Source organism: Macrobrachium rosenbergii, chromosome 24, assembly GCF_040412425.1.
Source record: "Macrobrachium rosenbergii isolate ZJJX-2024 chromosome 24, ASM4041242v1, whole genome shotgun sequence".
In the NCBI taxonomy this organism is placed as follows: Eukaryota; Metazoa; Arthropoda; class Malacostraca; order Decapoda; family Palaemonidae; genus Macrobrachium; species Macrobrachium rosenbergii.
Window position 1 is genome coordinate 34432768 of NC_089764.1, and position 23382 is coordinate 34456149.

General features: G+C 45.3%; 2 protein-coding genes across 2 annotated transcripts; both read right to left on the reverse strand.

Annotated features, from left to right (window-relative positions):
* Nucleotides 1-3204: 3204 nt before the first annotated feature.
* Nucleotides 3205-5188, reverse strand: LOC136851837 (uncharacterized). Its single transcript, XM_067126149.1, has 4 exons — nucleotides 4969-5188; nucleotides 3940-4640; nucleotides 3612-3730; nucleotides 3205-3442 (listed from the first exon to the last, which is right to left on the reverse strand). The coding sequence occupies exons 1-4, from the start codon at nucleotides 5186-5188 to the stop codon at nucleotides 3205-3207; spliced, it is 1278 nt and encodes a 425-aa protein (XP_066982250.1).
* A 9961-nt stretch (nucleotides 5189-15149) lies between these two features.
* Nucleotides 15150-21858, reverse strand: LOC136851838 (uncharacterized). Its single transcript, XM_067126150.1, has 9 exons — nucleotides 21746-21858; nucleotides 21390-21513; nucleotides 21073-21226; nucleotides 19378-19869; nucleotides 19075-19220; nucleotides 16791-16947; nucleotides 16502-16680; nucleotides 15580-15728; nucleotides 15150-15348 (listed from the first exon to the last, which is right to left on the reverse strand). Exons 1-9 carry the CDS (start codon nucleotides 21856-21858, stop codon nucleotides 15150-15152), a joined length of 1713 nt encoding a protein of 570 aa, XP_066982251.1.
* Between the last annotated feature and the right edge of the window lie 1524 nt (nucleotides 21859-23382).

Here is a 23382-nt window from a genome sequence, read left to right on the forward strand (position 1 = left end):
CTGTGGATTCTGTAGCTGACAAAATTGATCTCAGCTGTGGTATTGATAGTAGTGATTGTAGCAGTCCACACATGGGATCTTTTGGGGTCGCACACCCTCTGTGGTATTGACAGTTACTGTGGGTTCTGTAATTGAGGTGTTGTATGGCGTTTGGCTGTGGTGTTCATTTACAGTACTTGATGTAGCAGAACAGGTGGGATCTTCTGATGGGATGGCATACTGGCCCTCTGTGGTATTTGACACGTTACTGATATGATAGGTTTGTGCAGCTGAGGTGGTGCACACCCAGCTGTGGTATTGGCAGGTAGGAGGTGAATGTCGTACCCACGTCTTAATAGTACACAGTGGGATTTTTCTGGGGATGGGATGGCACACGAGGTGTAATCTTGATGGTACTGACACATGACACTGTGGTTATCTTGGGATACACTCCCTGTGTGGTATTGACAGTACTCAGCTGTGGTATTGGATAGTAGTTGATGTAGCAGGACACGTGGGATCTTTCTTGGGGATCACACACTCCCTCGTGTGGTAATTGACACTTACTGTGGTTTCTGGAGCTGAGGTGTTGTACAAAATCAGCATTTTGGTATTGGTAGTTGATGTAGCAGAACACGTTGGATCTTTCTTGGGATCACACACTACCCCTCTGTGGTACTGACACTGTGATTAAGTGGTTAATGTCATTGAGGTGTTGTATTCAGCTGGGTCGCAATGTATGGAAATTATTTCATTCTGTAGTTTTGTACACATTAGCAGGACACATGGACTTTTCTGGGGATCAACGAGAAATCTGTGGTCTTGCTGTGGTTTTGGTTCAGTTAATACAGCATGTGTCACACATCTTTCTTGGGGTCCACACCTCTGTGGTATTGGCACTTACTGTGGATTCTGTAGCTGAGGTGTTGTAATGCTCTGGGGTATTGAAAGTAGTTGATGTAGCAGGACACGTGGTCTTTTTGGGGTCACCTTCAAAATTTGATTATTCTGTGACATTGACAGCTACTGTGGATTCTGTAGCTGAGGTGTTGTACTGGCTGTGGTATTGATAGTTTCTGATATAGCAGAACACGTGGGTCTTTAGCTGGGATCGCACACCCCTCTGTGACTGCCTGACACTTACTGTGATCTCTAACGTTAGCTGAGGTGTTGTATCAGCTGTGGTATTGATAGTAGATGATGTAGCAGGACACGGATCTTTCTTGGGATCACACACTGACTCTGTGGTATTGACAGTTACTGAAAATTCTGTTAGATGATGTTGTACCTGCTGTGGCATTGATAGTAAATGATGCAGCTTCAACACGTACATTTTCTTGGGTTTCGCACACTTCAAAGACTTCTGTGGTACTGATCCAGTTACATTTGGGTCTGGTAGATGTGCTGTTGTAATTTTGCCGTGGTGTTGATAGTACCTTCTGATGTAAGCAGAACACGTGATCTTTCTTGGGACCTGCCCAAGGTGTGGGTTCCATTCCCTCATTTGGGAAAAGTAAATGACACTAAATGGGAACAAAGCAGTGCACCAAATAAAAACACAACTTATTGCATTAAAAGCTTTTCATGATGTAAGGACAGAAGATAACTTAAAAGACGGTTGGGTTCTACACAACATAGAAAAATCGCACATGTCACATCTGTGGTATTGGAAATATTTTGGATTCTGTAAAGGATGAGGTTACTGTACTCATCAATGTGACATTACTGAAGGAAGTCGAATTGATTTTGGTCAAACACGTGGGATCTTTCTTGGGACCACACACTACCTCTGTGGTATTGTCATCTAATGTGTTCTAAAACTCAGGTGGTGTACTCAGGTATTTATATAAGCTGGTGTAGCAGGACAAGTTGGGATCTTTCTTGGGGCAATCCCTCTATGGCACCTCTGTGGTATTGACACCTACTGTGGATTTGGAGCTGAGGTGTTGTACTTTGCTGTGGTATTATTTTAGTTGATTAATAGGACAAGTGGGATCTTTCTGGGATTACTCACTCCTCTGCACTGATACTATCAGTGATTCAGCGTTATCTTGTGGTTACATATTCTGTGGGTACTGACACTCCATCTGTGGACTCTGAAGCTGCGGAGTGTAGCTGAATGTTGATAGTATTTATAGTAGATGTAGCAGGACACATGTGATCTTTTGGGGTCGCACACTCCTCTGTGGCATTGGACAGTACTGTGGATTCTGTAGCTGAGGTGTGTACCTGCTGTGGCAATGATAGTGGCTGATGTAGCAGGACACGGGATCTTTCTTCAGGTTGCACATTCCCTCTGTGGTATTGACACTGCTGTGGATTCTGTAGCTGAGTTGTTGTACTCTGCTGTGATATTGATAGTAGTTGATGCAGCAGGACATGGGATCTTCTTGGGATCACACACCACTTCTGTGTTATTGACAGGTACTGTGGATTCTGTAGCTGAGGTGTTGTACTCTGCTGTGGTATTGATAGTATTGATTTGCAAAGGGACACGTGGAATCTTTCTTGGGGCAACACCTCTGTGACATTGGCTAGCTTACTGTGTGGATTCTGTAGCTGAGGTGTTGTACTCTGCTGTGGCATTGGATAGTAATTGATGTGGCAGGACACGTGGGATCTATCTGGGATTGCACACCTCTGTGTGTATTGACATCATCAGGATTGCAGCTGAGGTGTTGTACTCTGCTGTGGTTTTGATAGTATTGATGTAGCAGGACACATGGGATCTTTCTTGGGATCGCACACTCCTCTGTGGTATTGACACTTACTGTGGTTTCGGTAGCTGAGTGTTGTACTCTGCTGTGGTATTGATAGTAGTTGATGTAGCTGGGCACGTGGGATCTTTTATTGGGATCAGACTACACTCTGTGGTGAGCTACTGTGGATTCTGTAGCTGAGGTGTTATACTCTGCTGTGGTATTGATAGTAGTTGATGCAGCAGGACACGTGGGATCTTTCTTTCGATCACACCTCCCTGTGAGCATTGACAGTTACTGTGGGTTTGCAGCTGGATGTTGTACTCTGCTGTGGTTTTGATAGTTGTTGATTTAGCAGGACACGTGGATTTTTCTTGGGATTGCACACTACCTCTGTGGTATTGACACTTACTGTGGTTTCAGTAACAGAGGTGTTGTACTCTGCTGTGGTATTGATAATTATTGATGTAGCAAGAACACGTGGGATCTTTCTTGGGATCGCACACTCCTCTGTGGCATTGGACACTTACTGTGGATTCTGTAGCTGAGGTGCTGTACTCTGCTGTGGTATTGATAGTTGATGTAGAAGAACATGTGGGCTTTTTGGACACGTGGGATCTTTCTTGGGATCACACACTGCTTCTGTGGCATTGGTATTGGCAGCTACTGTGGATTCTGTGGCTGAGGTGTTGTACTCTGATGTGGTATTGATAGTAGTTGATGTAGCAGAACTTGGGGTCTTTTCTTGGGATCGCACACACCCTCTGTGGCATTGACAGCTAGTGTGGATTCTGCAGCTGAGGTGTTGTACTCTGCTGTGGATATTGATAGTAGTTGTTGTACTAGCATTGGACAGTTGGGATCTTTCTTGGGATCACACACTGCCTCTGTAGGTATTGACACCACTGTGGATTCTAGCTTGAGGTGTTGTACTCTGCTGTGGCATTGATAGTAGTTGATGGAGCTGGACACGTAGGATCTTTCTTGGGATTGCACACTTCCTCTGTGGTATTAACACTTACTGTGGATTCTGTAGCTGAGGTGTTGAACCTCTGCTGTATTACTGATAGTAGTTGATGTAACAGGACATGTGAAGAAAATCATTTGGGATCACATACTACCTCTGTTCCATTAACTAGCTATGGTTTGGATTCTGAGGAGGTGTAGTACACCCCTCTGTGGTATTGACCAGTACTTGATGGTAGGACACGTAGAAGGATCTTTCGGGGATCACACGCCCTCTGTGGTATTTGACACTTACAGTGATTCTCAGCTGAGGTGTTGTAGTCTGCTGTGGTACTGATAGTAGTTGATGTAGCAGGACACGTGGATCTTTCTTGGGGTCGCACACTTCTTGTCTGTAGCTGAGGTGTTGTCTTACTGTGGCAATTACAGTAGTTGATGAAGAACACGGGTCTTTCTGGATCACACCCTCTGTGACATTGACAGCTACTGTGGATTCTGTAGCCGAGGAGTTGTACTCAGCTGTGGCTATTGATAGTAGTTGATGTAGCAGGACACGTGATCCTGGGGTCGCACACCCTTCTGTGGTATTGACACTCTCACTGTGGATTCTGTAGCTGAGGTGTTGCACAGCTGTGGTACTGATAGTAGTTGATGTAGCAGGACACGTGGGGTCTTTATTGGGGTTGCACACACTTGTGGTATTGACAGCTACTGTGGATTCTGTAGCCGAGGTGTTGTACTCAGCTGTGGTATTGATAGTAGTTGATGTAGCAGAACACGTGGGATCTTTCTTGGGCTGTATTGGCAACTGTGACTTGCAGCTGGTGGCATTGTACACCACCGATAGTAGCTGATTAGCACAACATGTGGGGTCTTTCTGAGGTGTTGTAACATTGGCATGGATTTGGTAGCTATTGATAGTAGCTGATGCATGCAGGGCACGTGGGATCTTTCTGGGGCTCACACCTCTGTGGTATTGGCACTTTACTGTGGATTCTGTAGCTGAGGTGTTGTACTCTACTGTGGCACTTTATAGTAGTTGATGTAGCAGGGACACGTGGGTCTTTCTTGGGTCGCACACCTCTGTGACATTGGACAGCTACTGTGGATTCTGTAGCTGAGGTGTTGTACTCAGCTGTGGTATTGATAGTAGCTGATGTAGCAGGACACATGGGATCTTGGTCTGCACACTCCCTCTGTGGCATTGGACAGTCACCGGGTCTCCAGCCGGAGTGTTGTACCTGTCAGGTGTTCATAGGCACTTGGATGTAGCAGAACACGTGGATCTTCTGGGATCGCACACCCTCTGTGTACTGACACTTACTGGTTTCTGCAGCTGAGGTGTTGTACTCAGCTGTGGTATTGATAGTAGTTGATGGCAGGACACGCTGGGTCTTTTTGGGGTCGCACACTCCTCTGTGGTGGCATTGGCACTTACTGTGGATTCTGTAGTGAGTGTGTTGTACTGCTGGTACTGATAGTATTGATGCAGCAGGACACGTGGGGTCTTTCTCTTTGGATCGCATTAATTCTCTCTGTGACATTGACAGCTACTGTGGATTCTGTAGCTGAGGTGTTGTACCAGCTGTGGTATTGATAGTACTTGATGGGCAGAACACGGGATCTTTCGATCGCACACTTCCGTGGCACTGACACTTACTGTTGTGGATTCTGTACTCACAGCTGAGGTGTTGTACATTCTGCTGTGGTATTAACATAGTGGATTCTGTAGCTGATGTAGACAAGAAAACTGTAGCAGGATCTTTTTGGGATCACAACTCCCTCTGCAGTATTGGACAGCTACTGTGGATTCTGTAGCTGAGGTGTTGTACTCTGCTGTGGTATTGATAGTAGTTGATGTAGCAGGACAAATCGTTAACTCGTCTTTCCTGGATTCACACTTACTGTGGATTTCTGTGGTATTGACACTGTGTGGGATCTTTCTGTAGCTGAGGTGTTGTTTGATGCTGTGGTCTGATAGTAGTTGATAGTAGCTGATTGCACATTCCTCTGGCAGGACACGTGGATCAGTGAGGGGTTGTACACTGGTGTGACATTGATAGTAATTCTGTGGTATTGACACATGGATCTGTGGATTCTGATAAGCTGAGGTGTTGTACTCTGCTGTGGTATTGATAGTAGTTGATGTAGCAGGACACGTGGGATCTTTCTTGGGATCACACTCTCCCTCTGTGGTATGAGGTGTTGATTCAGCTTTTATGATGTGGTTGATTCTGCAGCTGAGGTGTTGTATGATACTTGCTGTGATTCTGTGCTGATAGTAGTTGATGTAGCAGGACACGTGGGATCTTTCTTGGGATCGCACACACCTCTGGTACTGACAATTGGCATTGACAGTTGTACTGTGGATTCTGTAGCTGAGGATTTTGTTGTACTCTAAACTGTAGTACTGATAGCTAGTTGATGTAGCAGGACACTGCTGTGGATCTCTTCTTGGACACATGAACATGTAAACACTCCCTCTGTGGTATTGACAGCTTTACTGGATTCTGTAGCTGAGGTGTTGTACTCTGCTGTGGTATTGATAGTAGCTGATGTAGCAGGACACATGGGATCTTTCTTGGGATCACACACTCCCTCTGTGGTATTGACAAGTTACTGTGGATTCTGTAGCTGAGGTGTTGTACTCTGCTGTGGTACTGATAGTAGTTGATGTAGCAGGACATGTGGGATCTTTCTTGGGATCACACACTCCTCTGTGGTACTGACAGGTACTGTGGATTCTGTACCTGAGGTGTTGTACTCTGCTGTGGTATTGAAAGTAGTTGATGTCAGCAGGACATATGGATCTTTCTTGGGAGTAGCACACTCCCTCCTCTGTGGTACTGACACTTACTGTGGATTCTGTAGCTGAGGTGTTGTATGCTGTGGTATTGATAGTAGTTGATGTAGCAGGACACGTGGGATCTTTCTTGGGATCACACACTCCTCTGTGGTACTGACACTTACTGTGGATTCTGTAGCTGAGGTGTTGTACTCTGCTGTGGTATTGATAGTAGTTGATGTAGCAGGACACGTGGATTTTCTTGGGATCTTTTCAATTGGACAGCTACTGTGGATTCTGTAGTTGGTGTTGTACTCTGCTGTATTCAGTAGTTGATGTAGTAGGACATTGCACTACTGTGGCAGTGGTTTATCTGTGGGTTCAGTAGCTGAGGTGTTGTACCCTGGCCGTGGTGAACATATAATTCTGATGTAGCAGAACACGTGGGATCTTTCTTGGATCGCATAATTCTGCAGCACTGGACACTTACTGTGGTTTCAGAAGGAGGTGTTGTACTCAGCTGTGGTATTGATAGTAGCGATGAAGCAGGACACGGGGTCTTTTTGGGGTCGCACACTCTCTGTGGTGCATTGACACTTACTGTGATTCTGTAGCTGAGGAGTTGTACTCTGCTGTGGTATTGAAAGTAGTTGATGGTGCAGGACACGAGGGATCTTGCAGATCGCACACTCCCTCTGTGGTATTGATACTACTGTGATTCTGTAGCTGGAGGTGTTGTACTCTGCTGCGTATTGATAACAGCTGATGCAGCAGGACACGTGGGGGTCTTTTCTTAGGGTCGTGACACAACCTCTGTGACATTGACACTTACTGGGGTTCTGAAGCTGAGGTGTTGTACTTTGCTGTGGTATTGATAGTAGTTGATGAAAGCAAAACATGGGATCTTTCTTGGGAATCACACACTCTCTGTGGTACTGACACTTTACTGTGGATTCTGTAGCTGAGGTGTTGTACTCAGCTGTGGCATGATAGCTGATGTAGCAGACACGCTGGGATCTTTCGGGACGTAACACCTCTGTGGTACGGACACTTCATTGCAGATTCTTTAGCTGTGGTGTTGTACTTAGCTGTGGTATTGATAGTAGCTGATGTAGCAGAACACGTGATCTATTTCGATCGCACAACTCTCTGGTATTGATAGTTACTGGGGTTCTGTAGATGAGGTACAGCCGAGTTGATAGCACTTGCTGTGAACTAATAATTTCTTTGGGATCAGCATGACACGTTGGTACTGACACTTTTACTGTGGTCGCAGAAAACCGCTGTATTGATAGTTGACACTTACACGTGGATTTTGATCGCACACTCTGTGGTTGGTACTGTGGATTCTGTAGCTGAGGTATTGATATGTGGCATTGGAGGTCGTTGATAGCATAACACGTGGTCTTTCTTGGGATTGGTACACTCCTCTCTGTGACATTGGCAGCTACTGCATATTCTGCAGCTGAGGTGTTGTACTTGCTGTGGTATTGATAGTAGCCGATGTAGCAGGACACATGGGATCTTTTCAGGGCCGCAGCACACCCTCTGTAGCTATTGACAGCTACTGTGATTCTGGAGCTGAGGTGCTGTACTTCTGCTGTGGTATTGATTTTAGTAGATGCAGAAACATGGGGTCTCTCCTGGGATTGCACTGCCTCTGTGGCATTGACAGTTACTGTGATTCTGTAGCTGAGGTACAGTACTTGCTGTGGTATTGAGTAGTTGATGTAGCAGGACACATGGGATCTTTTCTGGGGTCGCACACTCTCTGTCTGTAGGGTCTTGGTGCTTACTGTGGTGATACTTGATGTAGAACACGTGGATCTTTCTTGGGATCGCACACTCCTCTTGTACTTACTGCAGCTGGAGTTGTACTCAGCTGTGGTATTGATAGTAGCTACAGCAGGACAAGTGGGTCTTTTTGGGGATCGCATGCTCTGTGGTATTGACAGTTACTAGAGATTCTGTAGCCGAGGTGCTGTACTCGCTGTGGTATTGATAGCAGTTAATGTAGCAGGACACGTGATCTTTATTGAACACACACTCCCACTGCATTGAAAGCTACTGTGGATTCTGTAGCTGAGGTGTTGTACTCTGTGTGATACTGATAGTACTTGATGTAGCAGGGCACGTAGGATCTTTCTTTAGACTGTGACATTGACAGTCAGATTCTGCAGCTGAGGTGTTGTACCAGCTGTGATTCTGTAGCTGAGGTGTTGAACACGGGATCTTTCTGGGGATCGCACACCCTCTGAAAGCACTTGGACTTACTGTGGACAGCTGAGGGATCCTTCTGATAGCAGATCACACACTCCTCTGGAGCAAACCTCTACTGTGACAATTAGCTATGGATTCTGCAGTTGAGATGTTGTACTTTGCTGTGGTATTTGATAGTAATTTGAGGAACAGCGCATGTGATCTTCTTGGGATGCACACCCCCTCGGGGGTACTGAATCATCAGATTCCTGTGTTGAGCTGTGGCATTGATCTCTCTGATGCAGCAGGACACGGGATCTATTTCGGACTGACACTCTCTGTGGTACTGGACATTCTGGATTCTGTAGCTGAGGTGTTGTACTTGCCGTATTTGATAGTAGCTTGATATAACAGGACAAATAGATCTTTTCTGGGATCGCACCCCTCTGTGGCATTGAAAACTACTGTGGATTCTGTAACTGAGGTGTTGTACTCTGTTGTGCATTGATAGTAGATGATGCAGTAGGACAAGTGGATTCTTTCTTGGGATTGCACACCCTCTGTGGCATTGACATCTAATGTGGATTCTGTAGCTGAGGTTGTACTTCTGCTGTGGTATTGATAGTAGGGCTGATGCAGCAGGACACGGGGTCTTTCCTTGGGACGCATTCTCTGTGGTACTGACACTTACTGTGGATTCTGTAGCTGAGGTGGTGTACTCTGCTGTGGTATTGATAGTAGATGATGTAGGACACGTGGGACTCTTTCTTGGGATCACACACTCCTCTGTGGTACTCATACTACTGTGGATTCTGTAGCTGAGGTGTTGTATTCTGCTGTGGTATTGATAGTAGCTGATGGCAGAACACGTGATCTTTCTGGATCGCACACCCTCTGTGACATTGACAGTCATCAGGATTCTGTAGCTGAGGTGTTGTACTCAGCTGTGGTATTGATAGGGTAGATGATGCAGCAGGACACGTGGGATCTATCTTCGGATCGTACACTTCTCTGTGGTATTGGCACTTACTGTGGATTCCTGTACTTGAGGTGTTGTACTGCTGTGGTATTGATAGTGGTTGATGGCAGGACATGTGAGCTGACATTAACGCTTCTTGTGGATTCTGTAGCCGAGGTGTTGAACCTTCTGTGGCAATTGATAGTAGCTGATGTAGCAGGGCACGGGATCTTTCTTGGGATCACACACTTCCTGGTGGTACTAACAATTACTGTGGATTCTAGCTGAGGCGTTGTACTCTGCTGTGGTATTGATAGCACGGGGATCTTTCTTGCACACACAATGTAGCAGGATTCTGTAACAAGTACCTAATGAGATTTTTCTGATGCAGCAGGGGGAGTCTTTCTTAGACACACATACTTCCCACTGTGGATTCGGTAGCTGACATGTGCTATTAATAGTAGTTGATGTATTGAACGCAATAATTCTCTGCAGCATTGGATGTGTTGTACCTCTGCTGTGGTATTGATAGTTGTTGATGCAGCAGGGCACGTGATCTTTCTTTGGGATCACAAACTCCATCTGTGGATTGACAGCTGCTGTGGATTGATAGTAGCTGATGAGCATGTGATCTTTTGTACACTGCCCTGTGGCATTGACAGCTGTGGATTCTGCAACTTGATATGTGGGTATTGTAGATGATGCAGGACACGTTGAATCTCTTCATTAGTGGAGTCTGTATCTGACACTCGGCCTCAGTGGTATCTTTTCTGGGAACGCATAACTTACTGTGGATTTTGTAGCTGAGGTGTTGTACTTTGCTGTGGTATTGATAGTACTTGATGTAGCAAGACTTTCTTTGGGAATGGATCTCTGTCTGGGATTGGATCACTGAGGTACTGAACTCTGCTGTGATATTGTTAGTATTAGGACACAGATCTCACACACTCCCTCTGTAGATTGACAACTACTGTGGATCTGCAACTGAGTTGTTGTACTCAGTTGTGGTATTGTGGTAGTTGATAGTGGGATTGTTGGATAAATAGCAGGATTCAGCTGAGGTGTTGTATCTGCTGTTATTGATAGCAGTTGATGTAGCATGACATTCCCTTCAGGATTGACAGCTACTGTGGATGCTGTAGCTGAGGCAAGTTGTACTTCTGCTGTAGAATTGATAGTAGTTGATGTAGCAGGACAAGGGATCTTTTCTTGGGATCGCATTCCCTCTGTGGTATCTCTATAGATTCTGACTGAGTCGTACTCTGTATTGATAGTAATTGATGTAGCAGGACAAGGTGGTATTGGGATAGTAATTGGATTCTGTAGCTGAGGACACGTGGGATACTGGTTGATTAACATGACATTGGGGTCTTTCTTGGGATTGCACCCTCTGTGGTAATTGACAGTCACTGTGGATTCTGCAGCTGAGGTGTTGTATTCTGCTGTGGTATTGATAGTGGCTGATGTAGCAGGATCACACTCCTCTAAAATTGATATGGGGTCTTTCTTGGGATCAGCTGAAGCAGGACACGTGATCTTTCTGGGTAGTGACAGTCCTTCTGTGGGGATTCTGTGGTATTCTGAGATGTTGTACCTACTGTAATGGATAGTAGTTGATGCAGGACACATGGATCACGGCATCCTCAGTTCTTGGGATTGCTGACTGTAACCTCTGTAAGTTAATTAGTGACAGCTTTCTTTGTGGATTCTGATAGCTGAGGTAGCTGAGGTGACCGTGGCATTGATAGTGGCAAATTGATAGCAGGACACGGGATCTTTCTGGGATCGCATAACCCCTCTGTGGTATTGAAACTTATTGTGGATTCTGTACCAGAGGTTGATTGCCTGTGGTAATGATAGTTGTTGATGCAGCAGGCACATGGGACGGGATTGCACGCCCTCTCTGTGGTAGTGACACTTACTGTGATTTTGTACCTGAGGTGTTGTACTACTGTGGTATTGATATGGGGTAGCTGATGAAGCAGGACACGTGGATCTTTTGGGATAATGCACAATGGGATCCTCTGTGGTAATTGACGGTTACTATAGTGAGGATTCTGTACCGATGAGGTGTTGTAACAGAATCATTACCTGTGGTATTGATAGTAGTTGACGTTGAGGCAGGACATGACATGGATCTTTCTTAGGGATCATTACTGTGATTCTATAGCTGTGGTATTGAACTTATTGGGATCACAAACCCCTCTGAGGTAGAAGAGGTGCTGTACTTGCTGTGGTATTGATAGTTGCTGATGCAGCAGGACATGTGGAATCTTCTGGGATCATTTCTTGGGATGAGGCACGCTGTAGTTGAGGTGTTGTACCTCTGTGATAGGCTGATGTGCAGGGCACTTACTGTGGATTCTGTAGTTGAGGTGTTGTACTCTGCTGTATTGATCAAGAAAGCATTGTTGATGTGGATTCTGTAGCAAGACACATGGGATCTTTCTTTCTGGGATGCACACAACTCACTGACACTTCTGTGTATTTTGCATTGAGAGCTTTACTGTTGATTCTGTAACTGAGGTGCTGGGATCGCAAGTCTGCTGTGGTATTGATAGTAGTTGATGTAGCAGATAGACACGTGGACCTTTCTTGGGATTGCACACTCCTCTGTGGTACTAACACTACTGTAGGTTCTATAGCTGAGGTGTTGTACTGGGCTGTGGTATTGATAGTAGTTGCTGTAGCAAGGATCATTCTGGGTGTACAATCCCTCTTTCTGGGATTGCAACTGCTCAGCCTGCTGTGATAGTACTGGATAATCTTTCTGGGTGGATTCTGGGGTACCGAACGTGATTCTGAGATGTTGTACTCTGGTAATGATAGTAGTTGAAGTAGATCTTTTCTTGGGATCGCACAATCCCTGCACTGATACTTAGTGTGGATTCTGTAGCTGAGGTGGTGTACGCTGTGGCATTGATTTTTGATATAACGGGACATGGGATCTATCTTGGGGGTCGCACCCTCTGTGGTACTGACACTTAGCTGTGGATTCTGGTGGAGGTGATTGTAAGGGATTTATTGCACACTTCTCTGTCGTATTGACAGTATCGGAGTCTGTAACTGAGGATTGTACTCTGTTGTGGACCGATAGTAGTTGATGGATCCTTTTTTGGGATCGCACACCCTCTATGGTACTGACACTTACTGTGGATTCTGTAAATGAGGTGTTGTACCCGGTTGTGGTACTGATAGTAGTTGATTGTGATCTTCTGGGATCACACACTTCTGTGCATTAACAGTTATAGTGGATAGCTGAGGTGTTGTACTTCGCAGTATTGATAGCAGTTGATGTAGCAGGACACGTTAGATCTTTCTTGGAAATCACAACCTCTGTAGCATTGAAAGCTACTCTGTGTTGTACTGGACACTTGCAGGGGCATCGTGATTCTGTAGCTGGGGAGGTGTTGTACCAGAGGTGTTGTACTCCACTGTGTTTTGATAGTAGTTGATGTAGCAGGACAAGTGATCTTTCTTGGAATCGCACAATCCCTCTGTGGCATTGACAGCTACTGTGGATTCTGTAGCTGAGGTGTTGTACTCTGCTGTATTGATAGCAGTTGATATAGCAGGACACGTGGATCTTTCTTTGGGATCGCACAATCCCTCTGTGGTACTGACAGCTACTGTGGATTCTGTAGCTGAGGTGTTGTACCTGCTGTGGTACTGATAGTAGTTGATGTAGCAGGACACGTGTGGGGATCTTTCTTTCTGTGCCACTGACATTATTGTGAATTCTGTAAATGAGGTGTTGTACTTGCCGTGGTATTGATAGTAGTTAATGTAGCAGGACATCTTTTGGGATGACTCCCTCTGTGGCATTGTAAACTGTGGATTCTGCAGCTGAGGTGTTGTACTCTGCTGTGGTACTGATAGTAGCTGATGTAAAACGAGGATCGTTTGTTCTGGATTGCACACTCTCTGTGGTATTGACAATTACTGTGGATTCTGTAGCTGAGGCGTTTGTACTTTGCTGTGGTATTGATAGTAGCTGATGTAGCAGGGCACGTTTGATCTTTCTTAGGGGCACACAACATCTGTGGTACTGACACTACTGTGGATTCTGTACCTGAGGTGTTGTACTTTTGCTGTGTGTATTGATAGTATTTCTGATGTAGCAGGACACGTGGGATCTTTCTTGGATCACACACCCATCTGTGGTACCGACAATTACTGTGGATTCTGTAGTTGAGGTGTTGTAATCTGCTGTGGTATTTTGATAATAGTAGATGAGCAGGACACGTTGGATCTTTTCTTAGGGTCGCACACAACCTCTGTGGTATTAACACTTGTTGTGGATTTTGTAGCTGAGGTGCTGTACTTGCTGTGGTATTGATAGTAGTTTGATTAGACATATGGATCTTTTTGGGCACACCCTCTGTGGTACTGAGATTCTGTAGCTGAGGTGTTGTACTCTGCTGGAATTGATAGTAGTTGATGTCACAGACACGTGGGATCTTTCTTGGGATCGCACAAACCTCTGTGGTATTGACACTTACTGTGGATTCTGTTCCTGAGGTGTTGTACTCTGCTGTGGTATTGATAGTAGTTGATGTAGCAGGACACGGGGATCTTTCTTGGGATTGCAACTCCTTTAGGTATTGACAGCTACTATGGATTCTAGCTGGGAGGTGTTGTACACTGTGGTACTGATAGTAGTTGATGCAGGACAAGTGGGACCGCACACTCCCTCTGTGCCATTGACAGTTACTGTGATTCTGTAGCTGAGGTGTTGTACTCTGGCTGTGGTATTGATAGTAGTTGATGTGGCAGAACACATGTGAATCTTTCTTGGGATTGCAAAACCTCTGTGGTACTGAACACTTACTGTGGATTCTGTCCAGAGATGTTGTAGGTTTCACAAAATTGATAGTAATTGATGTAGCAGGACACGGGATCTTTCTTGGATTGCACTCCTCTGTGGTATTGACACTTAATGTGGATTCTGTAGCTGAGGTGTTGTACTCTGCTGTGGTTATTGATAGTAGTTGATGTATTGAGCAGGACAAATGGGATCTTTCTTGGGATCGCATACTCCTCTGTAGGGTATTAACAGTTTACTGTGGATTTCTGTAGCTGAGGTGTTGTACTCTGCTGTGGTATTGATAGTTGAGCAGGACACATGGAATCTTTTTGGATCGCACACTCCCTCTGTGTAGCAGGACTGTGATTCTGCTTGGATCTTTCTTAGGGTGGAGCAGGACAACCTCAGTGGATCTTCTGGGATCACACTCTCTGTGGTGTTGAAAGCTTACTGTGTAGCTGATTCTGTGGTATTGATGTAGCTGATCTTTCTTGGGGCACACTCCTCTCTGTTGTGACACTTACTGTAGATTCTGTAGCAGTGTTGTACTCTGCTGTGCACTTAGTAGTTGATGTAGCAGGACACGTATTAGGATCTTTCTTGGGATCGCACACCCTCTGTGGCATTGACAGCTTGTGTGGATTCTAGCTGAGGTGTTGTACACTGGTGTGGTATTGATAGTAATTGATGTAGCAGGACATGGGGATCTTTCTTGGGATTGCATTCCCTCTGTGGCACCAATATTTACTGTGGATTCTAGTTGAGGTGTTGTACACTGGTGTGGTAGTGATAGTAATTGACGTAGCAGGACACGTGGGATCTTTTCTTGGGATCACAAACTTCTGCTGTGCTGACAGTTACTGGATTCTGTAGTTGAGATGTTGTGTATTCAGCTGTGGTATTGATAGTAGCTGATGAGGTAGACACATGGGATCTTTCTTGGGATTGTACATTCCTTCTGTGGTAAACTGATACTTAGTATGTGGATTCTGTACCAGAGGTAGTACTCTGCTGTGGTTGATAGTAGTTGATGTACACATGGGATCTTTTTGGGGTTGCACATACCTCTGTGGTACTGACTTGCTGTGGATTCTGTACTGAGGTTTGTACTCTGCTGTGACAGTAGTTGACTGGGACATGGGATCTTTCTTGGGGATTGCATGCCCTCTGTGGTATTGACACTTACTGTGGATTTCTGTAACTGAGGTGTTGTACTCTGCTGTTGGTATTGATAGTACTTGATGTAACAGGACACATGGGATCTTTCTTGGGATCACACACTCCTCTGTGGTATTGACAGCTACTGTGATTCTGCAGCTGAGGTGTTGTACTCTGCTGTGGTATTGATAGTGTTGATAGTTAGATCTTTCTTAGGTCGCACACTCACTCTGTGTACCTGACATTGTGGATTCTGTAGCTGAGGTGTTGTACTCTGCATCTAGTAGTTAATGTCAGGACAAGTAGGGATCTTTCTTGGGATCGCACACTCCCTCTGTATTGACAGCAACTGTGGATTCTGTGGTAGTGGTGTTGAGGTTTGATGTTGCAGGACGATCTTTTGGTGCACACTCCTTCTGATAGTGACCTTGCACTGTTGATTCTGGTAGCTGATGATGTTGTGCTCTGCTGTGGTACTGACACGCAAGGCGGGATCTTCTTGGGATCACACCCCCTCTGTGGCATTGACAGCTTGTGTGATTCTGTAGCTGAGGTGTTGTATTCTGGCTGTGGCATTTAGTAGTTGATGTAGCAGGGCAAGTGGGATCTTTCTTGGGATTGCACACTCCTCTGTGGTATTGACAGCTACTGTGGATTCTGTAGTTGAGGAGTTGTACTCTGCTGTGGTACTTAGTAGTTGATGTAGCAGGACACGTGGTCTTTCTTGGATTGACCCTTCTGCTGGGATTCTTTGTTAGACTGCACACTCCTGTGTGGTATCATAAGTAGGACCATGGGATCTTTCTTGGGATGGACAGCTTCCTGCTGTGGTATGATAATCTGTAAATGAGGTGTTGTACTTGTCTGTTGGAATTGATAATAGTTGATGTAGTAGGACAGTGAGTTGGATCTTTCTTGGAATCACACACCTCTGTGGTACTGACACTTACTTGGATTCTGTACTGAGGTGTTGTACTCTGTGGTATTTTTAGTGAGTTGATGGAGGACATGGGATTTTCTTGGGGCTCTGTACTGATAGACACTTGTTGTAGATTTCTGTAGCAGTGGTGTTCCTTCTTGGGATCACACTTTCTTGGGATCGCAAACTCTCTGTGGGCTACTGTTGATTCTGTAGATGAGGTGTTGTACTCTGCTGTGGTATTGATAGTAGTTGATGAGCAGGACAGGTGCAGGATCTTTCTTGGGGTCGCAAAAAACCTCTGTGGTATTGACACTTACTGTGGATTTTGTAGCTCGAGGTGTTGTGAATTTCTGCTGTGGCATTGATAGTAGTTGACAGCAGGGTAGGATTCTTTTCTTGGGATTCGTGGCAAACTCCTCTGTGGTATTGACCAGCCAGCTGCTGTAGATTCTGTAGTTGAGGTGTTGTACTCTGCTGTGGTATTGATAGTAGTTGATGTAGCAGGACACATGGGATCTTTGTTGGGATTCACGTCCCTCACACTCCTCTGTGGTACTGACACTAGTACTGTGGATTTCTGGGTAGCTGAGGTATTTGTACTCTGATTCTGTAACTGAGGTATTGATAGTAGTTGATGTAGCAGGACATGTAGGATCTTTTTTAGGGATCGCACACGGGCATTAACCTCTCTAGATTGCTGACATTCCTTTGTGGGTTTTGACTGAGGATCTTGTTGTACTTACTGTGGTATTAATTACTGGATTTAGCAGGACATGCTGGATATTGATCTTTCTTGGGATCATCACACACTCCTCTGAGGTACTGACAATTACTGTGGATTCTGTAGGTAGGTGTTGATACTGTAGTATTGAGCACTTGATGCAGCAGAACACGTGGATCTTTCTTGGGATCGCACACACTCCTCTGTGGTATTGACACTTACTGTGGATTCTGTAGCTGAGGTGTTGTACTCTGCTGTGGTATTGATAGTAGTTGATGTAGCAGGACACGTGGATCTTTCTGGGATCGCGACACTCCCTCTGTGGTATTGACACTTCTACTGTGGATTCTGTAGCTGAAGGTGTTGTGTACCTGCTGTGGTATTGATAGTAGTTGATGTAGCAGGACACGTTGGATCTAGTTGGTGGTATTCAAAATTCAGTAGCTCTGTGTACTGACACACGCCCTCTACTGTGGATTCTGTACCAGAGGTGGTGTACTCTGCTGTGGTATTGATAGTAGCTTGATTAGACATGTGGGATCTTTTTTGGGTGGATTCTGTGGTATGATACATTACTGTAGATTCTGTGCTGAGGTGTTTGATAGTGTGGTACTGATAGCAGTTGATGCAGGACACATGGGGATCTTTCTGGGATCACACACCCCTCTGTGGTATTGACATTCTGTACCCGAGGTGTTATGCTCTGCTGTGGTATTGACAGTTCTGTAGCTGAGGAATCTCTCCTGGGATTGTCCCTCAGCTGGCATTGGCTATTGAGGTGTTGTACTCTGGCTGTGGTATTGCAGTAGCTGATGTAGTTGATGTAGCAGGACACATGGGATCTTTCTTGGGATCGCAATCACCTCCTGTTTGACAGCTACAGTGGATTCTGTAACTGAGGTGTTGTACTCCTCTGTGGTAGTAGTTGATGAGCAGGGCAAGCAGGATCTTTCTTGGGAGACGACAGGTGGCATTGACAGTTAATGCGGATTCTAGCTGAGGTGTTGGCACTCTCCTACTTGTTTTGATAGTAGTCTGATTTAGCAGGACACGTGGGATCTTTCTGGGATCACACTCCCTCTGTGGCATTGACAGCTACGTGGTTCTGTAGCTGATGTTGTTCTGCTGTGGTATTGATAGCACTTGATGCAGCAGGACAGGCAGGATTCCCCTTCTTGGGATCGACAACCCCTCTGGTATTGACAATTTACTGTGGATTCTGTAGCAGTGGTGTTGTATTCTGCTGTGGTATTGACAGTAGCTGATGTAGTAGGACACGGGATCTTTCTTGGGATCACACACCCTCTGTGGCATTGACATTTTTGTGGATTCTGTAGCCGAGGTTTTGTACTCGCTGTGGTATTGATAGTAGCTGATGTGATGTAGCATTAGTGACACGTGGGATCTTTTTTCACACCCCCCTGGTACTGGACAGCGCTGTGGATTCTGTAGCTGAGGTGTTGTACTCTGCTGTGGTACTGGTAGTTGATGCTACTGTGATCTTTCTAGGTGCAGACTCCCCTCTGTGGAGGCTGTCTGTGATTTTCCGAGGTGTGGTATTGAAAGTAGTTGATGTAGCAGGACACATGGGATCTTTCTTGCAGGATCACACACTCCTCTGTGACACTGACAGCTTACTGGTGGATTCTGTAAATGAGGTGTTGTACTCTGTTGTGGTATTGATAGTAGTTGATGTAGCAGGACACGATTCCTCTTTGGGGATCTTTCTTGGGATTCACACACTACCCTCTGTGGCATTGACAGCTACTGTGGATTTTGTAGCTGGGTGTTGTACTCTGCTGTGGTAATGATAGTACTTGATGTAGGACACGTGGGGATCTTTCTTGGGATCACACTCCCTCTGTGGCACTGACACTTACTGTGGATTCAGTAGCTGACGTGTTGTACTCTGCTGTGGTATTGATAGTAGTTGATGTAGCAGGACAGGTTGGATCTTTCTTGGGATCATACACTCCCTCTGGTACTGACACTTCTGTGGATTCTGTAGCTGTGGTGTTGTGCTCTGCTGTGGTATTGATAATAGTTGATTGCAACGTGGATCTTTCTTGGGATTGCATCTGTGGTTTGTGGATTCTGCACACTACCTCTGTGGTATTGATAGTAGTTGATTACAGTGGGATTTTCTTGGGGTCGCACACTCTCAGGTACTGTGGATTCTGTACCTGAGGTGTTGTACTCTACTGTGGTATTGATTGTAGTTGAAGTAGCAGGACATGTGGAATCTTTCTTGGGATTGCACACTCCCCTTGTGGTACTGACACTTACTGTGGATTCTGTAGCTGAGGTGTTGTACTCTGCTGTGGTATTGATAGTAGTTGATTTAGCAGGACATGTGGGATCTTTCTTGGGATCGCATACTCGCTCTGTGGTACTGGCACTTACTGTCGATTCTGTACTTGAAGCGTTGTACTCTGCTGTGGTATTGATAGTAGCTGATGTAGCAGGACATGTGGATCTTTCTTGGGTCACACCCCCTCTGTGGATTCTGTAGCTGAGGCATTGTACTCTGCTGTGGATTCTGTAGCAGGACAGGGGATCTTTCTTGGGATGTACTCTCTTGACACTACTTGATTGTATACTTCTGTGGTACTGATAGTAGTTGATGTAACAGGACACGGGGATCTGTGGTCTTAATGGATTCTGTAGCACACTCTCTGTGGTATTGATAGACACTTACTGTGGATTCTTGGGATAGCATAGCTGAGTGTTGTGGATTCTGTGCTGTGGTACTGATAGTAGCTGATGTAGCAGGACACGGGGATCTTTCTTGGGATCACACACTACCTCTGTGTGTGGTATTGTAACTGGTGATTCTGTAGCTGATGTTGTACTCAGCTGTGGTAGCTGATAGTAGTTGGTGTAGCAGTTGACACAAGTAGGATCTTCTTGGGATCACAACACTCCTCTGTGGTATTGACAGCTTACTGTGGATTCTGTAGCTGAGGTGTTGTACTCTGCTGTGGTATTGATAATAGTAGTTGATGTAGCAGGACAAGTGGGATCTTTCTTGGGATTGCACACTCCCTCTGTGGTATTGACAGCTACTGTGGATTCTGTAACTGAGGTGTTGTATTCTGCTGTGGTAGTGATAGCAGTTGATGTAGCAGGACACGTGGGATCTTTCTTGGGATCGACACTCCCCTCTGTGGTATTGACAGCTACTGTGATTCTGTAGCTGAGGTGTTGTACTCTGCTGTGGTATTGATAGTAGTTGATGCAGATCTTTCAGGACACGGTACATTAACACTTTCTCTTTAACTGAGGTGGGATCACTGATAGTAGTTGATGTAGCAGTACATTGGTGTGATTGACATTTTTGTACTGTGGATTCTGTAGCTGAGTGTTGTATTCTGCTTTGGTAGTTGATAGTAGTTGATCTCTTAGGTTTAGACAACATCTGTGGTACTGACACGGGATCTTTCTTGGGTTGATTTTTTAATAGTAGCTCTGTATTGACACTTGCTGTGGGTTCACACTCTCTGTGGTGTAGCTGAGGTGTTGTATTCTGCAGTGGCATTGATAATAGACTGATTGTAGTTTAGGACTTAGGATCTTTTCGGGGATTGCATACTTCCTGTGGTTTGACACTTTCTGTGATTCTGTAGCTGAGGTGTTGTACTCTGCTGTGGTATTGATAGTAGTTGATGTAGCAGGACATATGGGATCTTTCTTGGGATCACACTACCTCTGTGGTACTGACAGCTACTGTGGATTCTGTAGCTGAGGTGTTGTACTCTGCTGTGGTATTGATAGTAGTTGATGTAGCAGGACACGTGGGGATCTTTCTTGGGGACCTCTGTGGTACACAGTTACTCTGTAGTTGAGGTGTTGTACCTCTGTTAGTGACTGGCTTTTACTCTTGGATTCTTGTGCTGTGGAGGTACCTGGGGTGTACTCTGCTGTGGTACTGATAGTAGCTGATGAGCAGGACATGTGGGATCTTTCTTGGGATCGCATACACCCTGTGACACTGACACTTCTGTATTCTGTAGGATTGGTGTTGTACTCTCGCTGTGGTATTGATAGTAGTTGATGTTCTGACATAGCTGGGAGGTGTTGTATTGACACTTACTGTGGATTCTGTAGCTGAGGTATTAACTGCTGTGGTTTTGATGTAGCAGGACATGTGGGATCTTTCTTGGGATCGCACTCCCTCTGTGGTATTGTTACTTACTGTGGATTCTGTAGCTGAGGTGTTGTACTCAGCTGTGGTATTGATAGTAGTTGATGTAGCAGGACACGTGGGATCTTTCTTGGGATCGCACACTGGGATTCTCTGTGTTGACACTCTCTGGATTCTGTAGATGGAGGTGTTGTACTCAGGTGACACTGTGGATTCTGATAGTAGTTGATGTAGCAGGAACACGGGATACCTTGGGGTCGCACACCCCCTCTGTGGTATTGACACTTACTGTGGATTCTGTAGCTGAGGTGTTGTACCTGCTGTGGTATTGATAGTAGCTTGATGTAGCAGGACACGGGATCTTTTTTTGGGATCGCACACTAATTCTCTGTGGTACTGACACTTACTGTGGATTCTGTAGCTGAGGTGTTGTACTCTGCTGTGGCATTGATAGTAGCTGATGCAGCAGGACTTTTTGGGATTCTTTCTTGGGATCGCACACTCCCTCTGGTATTGACATTTACTGTGGATTCTGTAGCTGAGGTGTATTGTACTTCTTTGCTGTGTATTGATAGTAGTTGATGTAACAGGACACGTGGGGATCTTTTCTTGGGATCACACTCCCTCTGGTACTGGACAGCTACTGTGGATTCTGTAGCTGAGGTGTTGTACTCTGCTGTGGTATTGATAGTAGTTGATGTAGCAGGACACGTGGGATCTTTCTTGGGATCACACACTCCCTCTGTGGTATTGACAGCTACTGTGGATTCTGTGGCTGAGGTGTTGTACTCAGCTGTGGTACTGATAGTAGTTGAGGACAGTGTTATCTTTTTTGGGATTTCTTGTGGCATTGACAGCTACTGTGGTTCTGTAGCTGAGGTGTTGTGCTCTGCTGTGGTATTGATAGCAGTTGATGTAGCAGGACACGTGGGATCTTTCTTTCTCCTCTGGGTATTCGCACACTGTTGGTTCTCTAGCTGAGGTGTTATTGACATTGATACAGGATCTTTCTTGGGGTGGATTCTAGATTCTGTAACTGTGAGGTTGTTTGTACTCTGCTGTGGTATTGATAGTAGTTGATGCAGCAGGACAATGTGATCTTTTTGGGATCGTCACACAACATCTGTGGTACTTGACACTTCTGTGGATTCTGTAGCTGAGGTGTTGTACCTGCTGTGGTATTGATAGTAGTTGATGTAGCAGGACACGTGGGATCTTTCTTGGGATCACACACTCCCTCTGTGGTACATTGACACTTACTGTGGATTCTGTAGCTGAGGTGTTGTACTCTGCTGTGGTATTGATAGTAGTTGATGCAGCAGGACACGCTGGGATCTTTCTTGGGGTTGCACACTCCTCTGTGTATTGACACTTACTGTGGATTCTGTACCTGAGTGTTGTTGTGCAGTCATTGATAGTAGTTGTATTGATAGTAGTTGTAGCAGGACATGGGATCTTTATTTGGGATCAGGACACTCCTCTGTGGTATTGACATTTACTGTGGATTCTGTAGTTGAGGTGTTGTACTCTGCTGTGGTATTGATATTAGTTGATGTAGCAGGACACGTGGGATCTTTCTTGGGGATCTGCACTTATCTTCTGTGGTTCTGTACACTTACTGTTGTATTACTGTGGTATCTGATAGCTGAGGGTGTTGTACTCTGTGCTGACACTATTGATAGTAGTTGATGCTGTGGTACTGATAGCAGTTGACATGGGACAAGTCAGGATCTTTCTTGGGATCACACTGTCTCTGACACTTACTGGTATGTGACTGAGGTGTTGTACTTACTGTGTATTGATTCTGTAGTTGATGTGAGGTGTTGTACTCAGCTGACACTTACTGTGGATTCTGATAGTAGCATTGATATTGATGCAGGACACGTGGGATCTTTCTTGGGATCGCACACTCCATCTGTGGCATTGATGGCTACTGTGGATACTTGACAGGTTTTTACTGTGGATTCTGATGTAGCTGAGTGTTGTATGGTTTCTGTAGCTGTGGTATTGATAGTAGTTGATGTAGCAGGACACGTGGGATCTT